We start from the raw sequence: 12,647 nt of genomic DNA, 5'->3' as shown, positions 1-12,647 counted from the left end.
CCCCCCCCCCACCCCGGGGCCCTGTCTGCCCCCCCCAGGCCCTGTCACCCCCTAGCGCCTTGTGCCCCCCCCGCCCCGGGGCCCTGTCTGCCCCCCCCAGGCCCTGTCACCCCTAGCGCCTTGTGCCCCCCCCACCCCGGGGCCCTGTCTGCCCCCCCCAGGCCCTGTCACCCCCTAGCGCCTTGTGCCCCCCCCCCCACCCTGGGGCCCTGTCTGCCCCCCCAGGCCCTGTCACCCCCTAGTGCCTTGTGCCCCCCCCACCCTGGGGCCCTGTCTGCCCCCCCCAGGCCCTGTCACCCCTTGGGGCCTTGTGCCCCCCCCCCAGCTGACCCTCCCCTAGAACCTGGTCTGTTCCACCCCCCCCCCGGCCGTGTCACCCCTCTGGGCCTTGTCCACCCCCCCCCCGGGCCTTGTCCACCCCCCCCCATGTGAGGGCACAGGCAACCTGGGGGGTCACTCCCCCCCCGCCCCAGTTCTCCCCCAGTCCCTCCCCAGTCTCTGCCGCAAGGAGAGGCCGCGCTGCCGGCTGCCACGGCCTTTATTTGACGCCCGGGGGGGCTCCCGGGGCCAGGCCGGCCCCCCCCCCCCCCCCGCCGGGCTGCGGCGCCTCCTCGCCCCCCCCCCCATCCGCGAGCTCGCCGGGTGGGGCCGCCAGCGCCGTATTTGGGGTGGGGGGTTGGGGGGGGAGCGTGGCGTGGCGTCGCTCAGCGGATGAGCCCTTCGAGCGGCAGCTGGAGGTAGCGGCGCAGGGCGGCGGCAGGGCCAGCCGGGGGATGGCGGCGTGGCAGCGGGCGCCCAGGTGCCGCCGCAGGGCGCAGCGCGCCAGGTGCTGCAGCCGCCGCGGCTGCGCGGCCATGCGCAGCGCCGACTCGTAGAAAGCCCGGTGCTCCTGGGCGGGAAGGAAGGCGGGCGGGCAGGTTAGCGTGGGTCGGGTCGGGTCGGGGCGGGGGGGGGGGGGGGGGGCACCCTCCTGCCCGGCACGCCGCCGTACCTGCCACAGCTCCAGCGGCACGGCCTCCGCCAGGCCTCGGCGGGCGGCACGCGCTCGTAGGCGTTGAGCACCACCTCCAGCGCCCGCGGGCACCGGCAGCAGAACTTGAGCATCTGCCGGGAGGCGCGTGTCACCGCGGGCTCCCCCGGGGTGCGTCCCCCCCCACCAACCCGCCACCGCCGGGCCCGTTGCCCACCTTGGGGTTGACGGGGCCGGCGCCGTGGTCGAGCAGCAGGGCGATGGTGCGCTCGGGGTGCTCGCGGCGGTACTCGTCGACGGCGTGCAGGGCGCAGTCCATGGGCGTGTAGCCGGCGCCGTTGGGCGCGCCGGCGGCAGCCCCGTGCCGCAGCAGCAGGCGCACCAGCCGCGGCTGCCCGTTGCCGCAGGCGTTGTGCAGCGGCGTGTGGTCCTTGCGCCGGCGGCCCGCGGGTCGGCGCCGGCGGCCAGCAGCCGTTCGGCCACCCGGTAGTAACGCTCGGCGTCCTCGGGGCGCTCGGCCCCGGCGCAGGCGGCGTTGAGCGCCGTCTCGCCCTCGCGGCTCCGGCGCGCCGGGTCGGCGCCGTGCCGCAGGTACAGCTCCACGTGGGCCTCCAGCCCGTGGCGGGCGGCCACGTGCAGGGCCGTGAGGTGCCGGTCCCGCGTGCTCAGGTTCACCCGGGCGCCGTGGGCCAGCAGCAGCTCGGCGCACCTGGGGGCGGGGGGGGGCACGTGGACGGGTGAGGGCCCGGCCCGGTGCCGGCCCCCGCGGGCGCTGCCGAGCCGGCGAAGGACGGGCGCAGGGAGCTGCCGACCCGCGCCGGGCCCCGGGGAGCAGGAGCAGCCTGCAGGCAGCCCGGGACTGTGGGGGCGGGGCTATTGTGGGAGGCGGAGCCAAGCATGCAGATGAGGAGGGGTGTGCGTGGCCAGGATTTGGTGTGTAGGTGGGGCTTGGCATGCAAATGAGGAGGGATGGGTGGGACTTGGCATGCAGGCGGGACTTGGCATGCAGATGAGGTGGGTGTGGGCAGGGCTTGGCATGCAGATGAGGCTGATGGGGTGGGGGCTTGGCATGCAAATGAGGCTGATGGGGCGGGGCTTGGCATGCAAATGAGGGCGGCGGGGGCGGGACCTACGGCAGGCTCTCCGGGTCGGTGCAGAGGTGGAGCGGGGCGAGCCCCTCCTCGGAGAGCACGTTGGGGTCGGCGCCGAAGGCGAGGAGCAGGCGGGCGCAGTCGAGGCGGGGGCCGGCCACGGCGTCGTGCAGGGCCGCCCGGCCGCCCACCACGGCGTCCACCTCGGCCCCCCGCACGATGAGGTGCCGGGCGCACTCCCGGTAGCCCCGGCCGGCCGCGATGCGCAGCGGCGACGTGTGCTTCTTCCGGGGGCTCAGCACCACAGCCCTGCCGAGCGGGGCAGGACGCGGCCAGCCTCTCGCCCCGCGTTCCTGCCCGCTCGGCCGGGCTGCTGCGCGGCTGCCCCGCCTGCCCGCTCCCCCTCACCCCGGGCCGCTGCCGCAGGGGCCGGAGCCCCGCTGGGGACCCAGGCGTCCTGCCCCACCTCCCAGGCAAAGAAAGGGCCCGGGCGTCCTGCTGCTTCTCTTCTCGCGGGAAAAGCGCCGTGGGGAGCAAGCCCAGGATCCCCCCCCCAACACACACACACCCCAGGAAGGGTCCAGGAATCTTCCCTCCCTGCCCCAAAATCTAGAACCAAGCAGTGCTGTCCCCCCACCGACCCGTTCACAAGCAAGGAGAGGGCTCAGGCGGCCCCACGCCAGCCCCGCTCCTCCTGTGATATTTGCAGGGAGCCAGTGGGGAGGGACTGGAGAGACCCCCCCGCCCCCCCCCGAGCAGCCCTGCTGCCCGTACCCAGCTCGGGCGCCCACACCAGCTCCTCGCTGACCGTCTCCATGATCGCGTTAGCGGTGCTCTCGTCCTTGAAGATGCTCTTGACGCGCAGGAGGTCGCCGGCGTAGAGGGCGTTGTGGACGGCGGGGTCGCGGCAGCGCTGGGGGCGCCGGGCGGGCGCAGGCACCGGCCGGGTGCTGGATGGCAGGAACCGGCGCGTGGCCGATTCCCGCACCAGGGCCCGCCGGCGCTCCTCCAGCTCCAGCAGCTCCCGCTGGAGCCGCAGGGAGCGCAGGGCCGAGGAGGTGAAGGCAAAGGTTTCCTGGGACATGGTGGGGCTGGAGGGACCCTGGGAGGGCAGAGAGACGGGCTGGGGGTCAGCGAACTGCCTCCGGCGCCTGGCTCGGGGTTATAAATAGGGCTGCGCTGAGGCCCTCGTGCCCCGCTTGCACATGCTGAATCAAGAGCCCAAGCCGGGCCACTCTATAAATAACTCCCCGTCGCGGTAAACAGGGTCATGTTGGCTCAGGGCTGCCAGGGACTTGCCAGGGACCCACCCTTTGGTGGGTGCAAAACGGGGATCATCTTAAGGGAGTACGGGGGGGGGGGGGGGGATGCTGAAGTGCTGGTCTAGGATCTGGTCACCCCCAGGACTCACTTGGGGCAGGGCCAACCAGAGCCAGGGAGGATGGAGGGAGCTGTGCTGAACCCCTGCTGCCAGGCCAGGCACAGGAGAGCTGGCATTTCCTTGTGCCCCCCCACTCCCACCCCAACGGGCTCTTTGGGGCAGTATGTCTAGGTCCTGTGCTCATCCCGCACCAGCTGGACCCCCACGCAGCCGGGCCCTCATGGCTCCCACGCACGCTGCCCCATGGGATCAACCCCAGGGGGGAGATGTTTGGGCTCCCAGGTGACCTCAAGCCCTGCGGGAGCAGCACAGCACCCTCGCACCATGGCACCAGCCTTGGAGTGGCAGAGACAGTGCAATGGGGGACCGTGGGCTCGGACTGAGGCCTGCGGGTGCAAGAGCGCTGGGGGTACGACTGCACCTCGCAGAGGGGCTGCTGGGGGCAGCCCGGGGGCTCCGCCACCTCTGCCGGCCCCACTGGCGGCTGAGCCGAAATGCACCCGCCTGGGAAGGGTTTGGGGCACCAAGATCAGCAGAAAATCCCCACGCTGGGGGCAGCCAGGCACCGCTAGCCCCAGAGGCAGGGCAGCAACATGAGAGAAAACGTGGGCCGTTCAGAAACGGAAATAGCCCTTTAATGCAGGTTTGGGAGCAGAGAGGGGCTGGGCTGCCCGGGGAGGAGCAGGGGGACAAGCAGTGGTGATGAAGCCGTGTCCACCTAGGACTCCCCGGGACTGTCCAGGTCTCCGCAGCTCTCAGCTCCAGAACGAACACAACACACAGAGACACACAGAGGAATGAGAACGTAGACAGGAGGCTGGCACGGAGGCCTCGCTCGGCCACGGTTCAGTCCAGACCTTACCAACGGTGACAACCTTCCCTGGGCCCGGCTGCCACAGGCCCGCCCTGTACCAAGTTCCCCATGGTCAACAGGCATCAGCTTGGGCCTGAGCAGAGAAGAAGTCCTCGGGCAGCTCTCCCAGGAGCCCATCCAAGTCGTCTGCACAGGGGAGGATGAAACGTGTGCATCAGCCATCGCTTGCACAGAGACAGGGAATTGACTCCCTGCACTGGGTATGGCTTGAGGGGAGCCCTGCTTTTGGCTTTAGAAGGCAGGGCAGGGACCATCCAAGCCCCAGGACTTGCTTTCTGCCACACTGCAGGATCCTGAGCTCTTCCCCCACTCCCCAAGAGGGCCAACTCACCCATGTCGCAGTTGTTGGCTCCCAGAGGCTCTCCTCGCCTGGGCCTGTAGTTTTCTGGGTGCAATGAGAAGCCTTCAGGCAACTGCTCGGTGCTGTGGCTGCTTGTCCTGGATTGTCCCCAGGTCCTAGGGGCAGGAATGCCCTGGGAGATCTGTGCTGGATGGTGCTGGTGTAACCTAGCCTGGGCAGCGACCTGCAAAAACCCAGCAGAACAGAATTGTTGTGGGCCGTCCCACCTGCACGTGGGACCACAGCAGGATTTATCTGTCCCTCTCAAGCCTCCTCCTTAACCTGCTGTCCCTATATCCAGGGTCCCTGCTGCCCAGACCCCCCTGTAGGTGCCCCCAGGAGGTCCCCGTACATCCATACCGAGGCCACAGGCATCGTGCCCTCCCTCTCAGTCTGCTGTTCTGGCGACAGCTGCGATAAGCTGCCCTCGGTCTCCGGCGGGTAAATCTTGAGAAGGTTGTTGGGTGTTACGTTGAGGTAGTGGTTGCGGTGGGATGGGGAGAAGACGCCCACCTGCGAGGACAGAGCAGTGGTCTGGAGCCAGCTCTGAGCTTTTGCTGGTGCCCCTGGGGAAGGGCCTGGAGAGCAGCAGCAGCCCCTCGTTTCTCTCCCCCCAGGGTACAAGCCTGGCCGCTGGGCACAGGGGCAGAAACGCAGCCTGGACAGCATCACTGCTGCTGGAGGATCTGCCTCCCACAGGCCTCCACACCTCATACCTGCTTCAAGAGCAGCACCGAGCCAGGCTTGAGTTCGCTCTGTCTCTCTTCCAGCAGCAGGCGATGCACCGTGCCCTGGATCTCTCCTGCGCACAAGGGCAAACAGGACCCATTAGCCACAGGCAGCGATCGCTGTGAGCCCGGGAGGAGCTGCAGAGAGCTGCAGCCCACAGCCCGAGCCAGGCACAAGCACAGATGTGCGGATACAGTATCCCCTGGGATGGTGAGCAACCAGCCTAGAGCATCGCATCTCCTCACATCCACCCCAGCATCCAGGGGAGAGGCAAGGAGATGGGATTAGAGGGTGGTGCTGGGCCCCTCTGGGGTGATTCTGCTTCTTATTGCAGCAAGGACTTCTTCACATGGCACAGGCAGAGCACACAGGACACCAGAGCAAGGGCTCTCTCTTGTCACCCCCAAAGAACGCCTACCAGTTGGGTCCTTGAACACGGCGCCAGCATCAACAGTGGTCTTGGTCAGGGTCTTGATCATTACGGCCATGCTGGGGACCTTGTTCTTCGGGAGCTGCTTCAAGGCTGCCTGCACACACAGACCCCCGTCACGCCAACATCCCCGAGGACAACCCAGGTGAGGTATCGCCACCCATGGGATGTCTGCAGTCGACCCCATCCCAGACCCCTGCAATGCCCTGCCCATGTTTCCAGATGCTGGGCACTAAAACAGCTCTGAGGGGAAAAGCTAGAGAGCTGGGACCCTCGGGGGGCCTTTGCCCGAGGCCCCTCTTACCTTCCGCAGCACCATGACCACGCTGTAGGTCCTGAGGAAGCAGCTGGGGTCCCTCTCATCCAGCCCCAGCTCCGTCTTCAAGGCAAGCCAGGGGCCCTTCCCAAAATCATCCTCCGTGGGTGGCGGGGAGCAGGGCAGTTCCTAGAGTCACAGGACAGCTGCAGTTGCTGCGCTGGAGCTGGGCCAGCGTCTCTCGCAGTCCGGCCCCGCAGGCGCTGTCACAGCGAGTGGGAGCCCCGGGACCTTCCCTGGGGCTCGGCATTGCTCTCCGGCAGCGCAGTCCCAACCCTCTGCAGCCTCCCAAACTGCCGACAGCAGCGCCGAGATTTACCCGCAGCCTCAGCCTGCCTGTGCCGGGGCTGCAGAGCGGGAGCAGGAGAAGGTGGTTACCTCTGTCCGCAGCTTTGCCAGAGCCCCGTGAGCTGGAGTTTGGGGAGTCGAAACAAAAATCTCCTCCAGATGTTTCCCAGCGTGCTTAAGGAAGACAGAGACACGTCACATACGGCTGCTGCTCCACAACGAAATACCAGATCCAGGGCATGCTCCGAGGCAGTCCCTGGGTTTTGCATCTCTTCGGAAGCCTAAAGCCACCAGGAGCGCAGGAAACTCAGCACTGCAGGAGCAGGGCCATTCGCCAGCTCTCAAAGCTTGCGATAAGGTAGGACCCTGATGGCAGCAGCCTTCCTGCTCTGGGAGAGCAACCAGCCCCTTTCCTGCCTGGAGGGGGACAAGCCAGGCTGGAGCCCAGCTGTGTAGGGACCAAGAGATGGGAACCACAACCCCAACTGCTCCTTCAGACAGCTCCCGCCCCCCCTGCACCTACCTGCTGCTGGGGCAGGATCCCGGCAGGCCCTGGGAACCGGCGAGTCTTTCCCTGCACTGGGACGCGGGGGGCGGCTCGGGGCGCTTTGCTGGCCGCCGTGACCAGCTGCACAAGGTGGTTGGTGACGACCGGTGTCTGGAGGGTGGCCTCCCGGGGCGGCTGCCTCGGTGGGGGCTCCACGCAACTCATCAAGGGCTGCGGGTTCGCCGGGAGCCTGTGGGGCGGCCGCCAGCCGCTGCCGGGCAGCCTGGGCGCAGGGCAGCTCTGCCGGGGCACCTGCGGCATCGGGGACCGGGCGTTGCTGCTCTGGGGTGCACGTGGCGTCACGGAGGAGGCGTTTACTCCCGGCTGGCAGGGGGAGGCTTGAAAAGGTCTCGGGGTTTGGCCCCTGGGAGAGGGGACAGGGCCGTAGGAGGCACCTGGATTTAGCAGGGGCGCAGGCCGGGAGGAGCAGGCACCAGCCGCGCTGGGCCGCAGCGCCAGCTTGGGAGCAGCATCCGCCAGCGGCGACGGCAGCGGTTCCTGCCCACTCTTGGCCGGGGCGGCCCGCGACCCCCCAGGCTGCAGGGGGCCAGGAGAAGCCAGCTCCTCTCCCACTCGTGGCTTTTTGCAAGGTGCCCGTTCCTGGCTGCTCTCCTCCCTGGTGCGCAGCCCGGGGGGAATCTCCCGCCACGTGGGACCCGCACGGGCATCGCCAGCCTCGACCGGCAGGTCAGGCACCTCCAGCTCCATGCAGGCGGCCAGGAAGAGGTCGTTGTCCAGCTCGTCCTCGGCGGCCGCCCCCCAGGCTGGGGGGCCGCCCGGCGCTGAGCCACAGGCTGGCGTGGAAACGCTGGCATCGCTTGGTCGGCACGGGGCACCCACAGACGCCGAAGGGGAGCCCAGATCCCGCGAGCCCCCAGCTTGGTCGTCCTGCCTGGAGAGGGGCCTGAGGCCGGAGGGTTTGCCGGGGGGGCGACGGAGCTGGTGCAGGGGCTGCAGGCCGGAGCTGGGGGCCGACACGCTGGGCACGGAGTTGGGGGGCGGCCAACACCTGGAGGGGCCGGGGGTTGAGAAACGGTTCTCGGCGTCCTCCACGGCGGAGAGGAAATCCTGCGGGAGGAGGAGAGGCCCCGCCGGCGTCAGCCCTCCCCACTGCTCCATGGGGCGGCCAGGACCCACGCCGGGGTGCGGGTGGGGGGGTGTCCCTGGTGCCAGGTACAGATTAAAATCTATAGCCAGCTCCCCGCTAACGAGTTACATTGCTGCTTAACGAGCTGTGCTGCACTGGCTGCCAGGGACGGTTAAGGCCACGGCAAGGGGGAGGCTCCGGGTCCCCAGGACGTCACTGCCCCAGCTGGGCCACTGCTCACCTCGTCCGCCAGGTCCCCCTCGGCCCCGAACAGCTTCTGGAGGCGGCGGGCCTGGGGGGCAGAGAGAGTTGTTCCCTCGCCGCCCCACATCTCCCCCCATCATTGCTCCCTCCCTGCCCCACAGGACCCCAAATCCTCCCATCACTGGTCCCTCCCCCCCCAAACCCCCCATCATTGCTCCCTCCCTGCCCCACAGGACCCCAAACTCCCCCATTGCTGGTCCCTCCCCCCCCCCAGAACCCCAAATCCCCCATCATTGCTCTCTCCCTGCCCCACAGGGCTCCAAATCCCCCCATTGCCAGTCCCTCCCCCCCCAGAACCCCAAATCCCCCATCATTGCTCTCTCCCTGCCCCACAGGGCTCCAAATCCCCCCATTGCCAGTCCCTCCCCCCCCAGAACCCCAAATCCCCCATCATTGCTCTCTCCCTGCCCCACAGGGCTCCAAATCCCCCCATTGCCAGTCCCTCCCCCCCCAGAACCCCAAATCCCCCATCATTGCTCTCTCCCTGCCCCACAGGACCCCAAACCCCCCCATTGCTGGTCCCTCCCCCCCCCAGAACCCCAAACCCCCCATCATTGCTCTCTCCCTGCCCCACAGGACCCCAAACCCCCCCATTGCTGGTCCCTCCCCCCCCCGAACCCCAAACCCCCCATCATTGCTCTCTCCCTGCCCCACAGGACCCCAAACCCCCCCATCGCCAGTCCCCCCCCCCCCGAACCCCAACTCTCCCCATCGTTGCACCCTCCCCACCCCATGGGACCCCAAATCCCCCCACTGCTGCTCCCTCCCTCCCCCACGGTGAGGGGGGACCCCGAATTCCCCCCCACACTCCTTCCCTGCCCCACCGGACCCCAAATCCCCCCCAGTGCCGGCCCCTCTCTGCCCCATACCGAGGGGCGACCCCAAATCCCATAGCTGCTCCCTCTGTGCCCGCAGGGCCCCAAATCCCCCCATCGCAGCTCTCTCCCCGCCCCATGGCGAGGGGGGGGAGACCCCAAATCCGCCCCCTCCCCCCCCGTCAGGCCCGTTCCCGCCCGGCGTTACCATGGCAGCGGCGCGGCCCATGCGCGCGGGCCGCCCGGGCCCGGCGGCGGGAGGCGGGAGGCGGAAGTGCGGCGCGGCCGGGGCCGGGGCCGGGGCCGGGGCCGGGGCCGGGGCCGGGGCCGGGGCCGGGGCCGGGGCCGGGGCCGGGGCCGGGGCCGGGGCCGGGGCCGGGACGCGAACCCGCGGCCGCGCAGGGCGGCGCTGCCCCTTTAAGGGGCCCGGCCGGGCGCCGCTCTGCGCCGGCGCCGCCGCTGTCGGCGGGCGGTTGTGCCGCGGCTCGTCTTAAAGGGGAGGCGGCGGGGCTGCCGCCGGGCGCCCTGTCCGTCCGTCCGTCCGTCCGTCCGTCCGTCCGTCCGTCCGTCCGTCGTCAGCTCTCCCTGTCCGTCCGTCCGTCTGCCCGCCCTCCCCGTCTGTCCCGCGTGCCCGCTGGCCGTCCAGCCGGGTGTCCCTTGCGCCCGTTCGCGTGCCGTTCCTGTCCGTCTGTCCATCCTGTGCACCCTCTAGCCATCTCTGCCTCGTGTGTCCGTCCTGTCTCTCTGTCTGTCCATTTGTGCATCCATCTAACCGTCCATCCGGACCACCTATCTGTCTGTCTATCTGCCCGTTCATCTATCTGTCCTGTCGCTCTCCCCGTCTGTTTGTCCATCTCTCCATACCGCCGTCATCTCCCTGTCCATCCCTTCCAGCCATCCCGTGCGCTGTCCGTCTGTCCATCCACCCGTGTGTCCCTCTGCCCGTGCCAGCCGCCAGTCCGTCCGTCCGTTTGTCCGTCCCAGCCTGTCCCAGGCGCCTGCGGGGCGATGAGCCACCGTGTGCAGCGCCGTGCACGGGGCCGGGGGGCAGATTCACCGCTGCGGCCCCGCCGCGAACAGCCCCCGGCCCCATCGCTCCTTCCAGTCGGGCCGGGCCGGGCCGTGCCGCGCCGCCCCCACGAACCCGCCTCCCTGGGGAACGGGAGAGCCCAGGGGACGGTCTGAAGCGCGACGCTGGGCTGGCGCCCGCCGGCCCACTGCAGCCTCCCCACGTGGGGTGCAGGGTCTCCAGTGGGGTGCATGGCCCCGTGCAGGGTGCATAGGTCCCGTGTGGGGCGCGTGGCCCTCTGTGGGTAGCAGGGTCCCCATGCAGGGTGCAGGGTCTCCATGTGGGGTGCGTAGCCCCATGCAGGGTCCCTATGTGGGGTGCAAGGTCTCCACGCAGGGTGCACAGGACCCATGTGGGGTGCACAGCCTCGTGTGGGGTGCACGGTCTCCAGGCAGAGTGCATAGGACCCACGCAAGGTGCACGGCCCCCTGTGGAGTGTGTGAGCCCCCACGCAGGGTGCGCGGCCCCGTGCAAGGTCCCTCTGCGAGGTGCAGGGTGCCTCGGAAGGGTCGGTGTCCTCGTGCGGGCTGCGTGTGGCCAGCGCGTCCCCTCGCTCGTGTGCGGGGGTGCACACGTTCACCTGCGTGCAGACGCGGGTGCGTGCAGCTGGGGTGTGCGGCCGTGCGTGCACGCGTGCACGCACAGCCACGCCACGCGCACACGCCCACCCGGCGCCGTGCGGGGCCGTCCGCAGGGGCTCTCGCTCACGGTGACTCACCGCATCCTCATCCGCATCCGTGGCCGTGGCCTCATCCGCGGCCGCGCTGTGATTCATCCCCCCGCGGCCCCGCGCAGCTCCCCCTGCCCGGCGCACGCCGCACGTGCTGCGCACCGTGCGTGCAGTACCCCGCACGCGCGGTGTGCTGCGCACACAGCACACCCTCGCGTGTGCGCGCTTGCACACCAGCCTGTTGCACACAGGCTTGTTTCCGCGCGCAGTTGTGTGGCAGCCTCAAGCGTGTGCAGATGCACTGCAGCCTGCTGCACGCAAACAGTGGCACGTGTGCACTATCCCACGCCAGACTATTGTGTGCGCACACCCATGTGTGAGGGCTCTTGCCCACCAACCTGCTGCACGTATGAGCACAGTTGTATGCTACACTTCCAGGCACAGAAGCTCACGTGTGTGTGCAGTGCTCGCCAAGCTGTTGCGCACACATTTGAAGATGCACAACTGTCGCACACTTGCTCACACGTGCTGCTGTTTTCTAACCTGTCCCATGCTCACAAGTGTGATTGCACACCAGTTCTTGTGTGTGCACTCATGCGTGTGCTTGCTGGCTTGCTGTGCACAGTTCACACTTGCTCGGATGTGTGTGCATGCCAGTCTGTGGCAAACACACAGCCTCACGTGTGCTATCGCGTGTCAGCCCATGGAGTGCACATGCACACACACATACACATGTGACTTTGCATGGCAGACTGTGACAAGCATGCACGTATGTGCCGTTGCTTGCACACCTGCCTCTGGTGCACACGCACATACACAGGTGTGCTGTTGCATGCCACCCTATGGTACGCACACACAAAAGAGTGCTGATGCATGCCAGCCCAGGGTACATGTGTGTGCGTACACCAACACGTACGCACACACACGCGCATTGCACATCAGCCTGCAGTGCGTGCATACGCACGTGTGCCAGCGCACGCCCGTCTGCGGCACGAACGCACGCACACGCGTGCAGTTGCCCGCCAGCCCGCAGCGCATGCACACACACACACACGCACGCACGCATGTCCGCACACGCGTGTGCGTTGCACGGCAGCCCGCGGCGCGCGCTCCCGCGGGCCCTTTAAGCGCGCGCCCGCGGCCCCGCAGCGCCCCGCCCCCGGGGCAGGGGAAAGAGGGGTGTAGGGGGGGAGGAAAGGGGGGGGCGAGGCTATTTTTAGCGCAGGGTTCCGTCACGTGACGGCGAGTGACGTCACCGAATGTTGTTGTCGGGGCGGGCGGGGCCGCGCCGCGAAGATGGAGGGGCGGCGGGGCGCGCGCGGGGCGGCGCGGCCGGGCGGGGCGCGCGGCGGGCGGCGCGCGGGGCCCCGCTAGGCGCCGGCCCCGCACCGCGCAGGTAACGGGGGGGCGAGGCCGCCGCGCCGAGCACGCGTTGGGGCCGGGGCGCGCTGGGGGGGGGGGGGGTCGGTTGCGCCGTGCAATGTGGCGGGGGGGGGGGGGGGGGCGGCCGCCGCGCACCGCGGGTTACGCTGTGCGATGCCCGGGGGGGGGGGGGGTGGCGGCGCGGGGAGGGCTCCGTGCACCGAGGGCTGCGCCGTGCAATGCGGGGGGGGGGGGGGCGCCGTGCAATGTGGCGGGGGGGCCGCCGCGTACCGGGCGCTACGTTGTGCAATGCAGGGCGGGGGGGGGGGGGGGGGGGGGACGTGCATCCGCGCCGGCGCTGCGCGAAGGGCCCGGGCCGGGGCTCCTCTGCAGAGGGGCTGTTTGCAGAAGCGC

General features: G+C 69.4%; 2 protein-coding genes and 1 long non-coding RNA gene across 3 annotated transcripts; 1 reads left to right on the top strand and 2 right to left on the bottom strand.

Annotated features, from left to right (window-relative positions):
• Positions 1 to 621: 621 nt before the first annotated feature.
• Positions 622 to 3,267, bottom strand: ASB16 (ankyrin repeat and SOCS box containing 16). Its single transcript, XM_062595640.1, is given in 8 exon segments — positions 622 to 751; positions 754 to 889; positions 992 to 1,020; positions 1,023 to 1,104; positions 1,188 to 1,405; positions 1,408 to 1,679; positions 2,104 to 2,398; positions 2,836 to 3,267. Coding segments are annotated over 8 exon segments (1,389 nt in total). The 5' UTR covers positions 3,146 to 3,267; the 3' UTR covers positions 622 to 704.
• A 698-nt stretch (positions 3,268 to 3,965) lies between these two features.
• LOC134151224 (uncharacterized) lies at positions 3,966 to 7,945 on the top strand. The gene is made up of 4 exons (XR_009960804.1): positions 3,966 to 4,516; positions 5,430 to 5,595; positions 5,744 to 5,960; positions 6,522 to 7,945. It is a non-coding gene; the product is annotated as an uncharacterized LOC134151224 (long non-coding RNA).
• HROB (homologous recombination factor with OB-fold) lies at positions 4,060 to 9,400 on the bottom strand. The gene is made up of 10 exons (XM_062595615.1): positions 9,341 to 9,400; positions 8,295 to 8,345; positions 6,943 to 8,034; positions 6,510 to 6,593; positions 6,120 to 6,260; positions 5,804 to 5,912; positions 5,373 to 5,458; positions 5,017 to 5,169; positions 4,648 to 4,840; positions 4,060 to 4,442 (listed from the first exon to the last, which is right to left on the bottom strand). The coding sequence occupies exons 1-10, from the start codon at positions 9,359 to 9,361 to the stop codon at positions 4,369 to 4,371; spliced, it is 2,004 nt and encodes a 667-aa protein (XP_062451599.1). The 5' UTR covers positions 9,362 to 9,400; the 3' UTR covers positions 4,060 to 4,368.
• Positions 9,401 to 12,647: the final 3,247 nt, after the last annotated feature.

This window comes from Rhea pennata, chromosome 26 (assembly GCF_028389875.1).
Source record: "Rhea pennata isolate bPtePen1 chromosome 26, bPtePen1.pri, whole genome shotgun sequence".
Lineage (NCBI taxonomy): Eukaryota > Metazoa > Chordata > Aves > Rheiformes > Rheidae > Rhea > Rhea pennata.
Note: the sequence above shows the minus strand (reverse complement) of the source record. Positions and strands in the feature narration are given on the sequence as shown.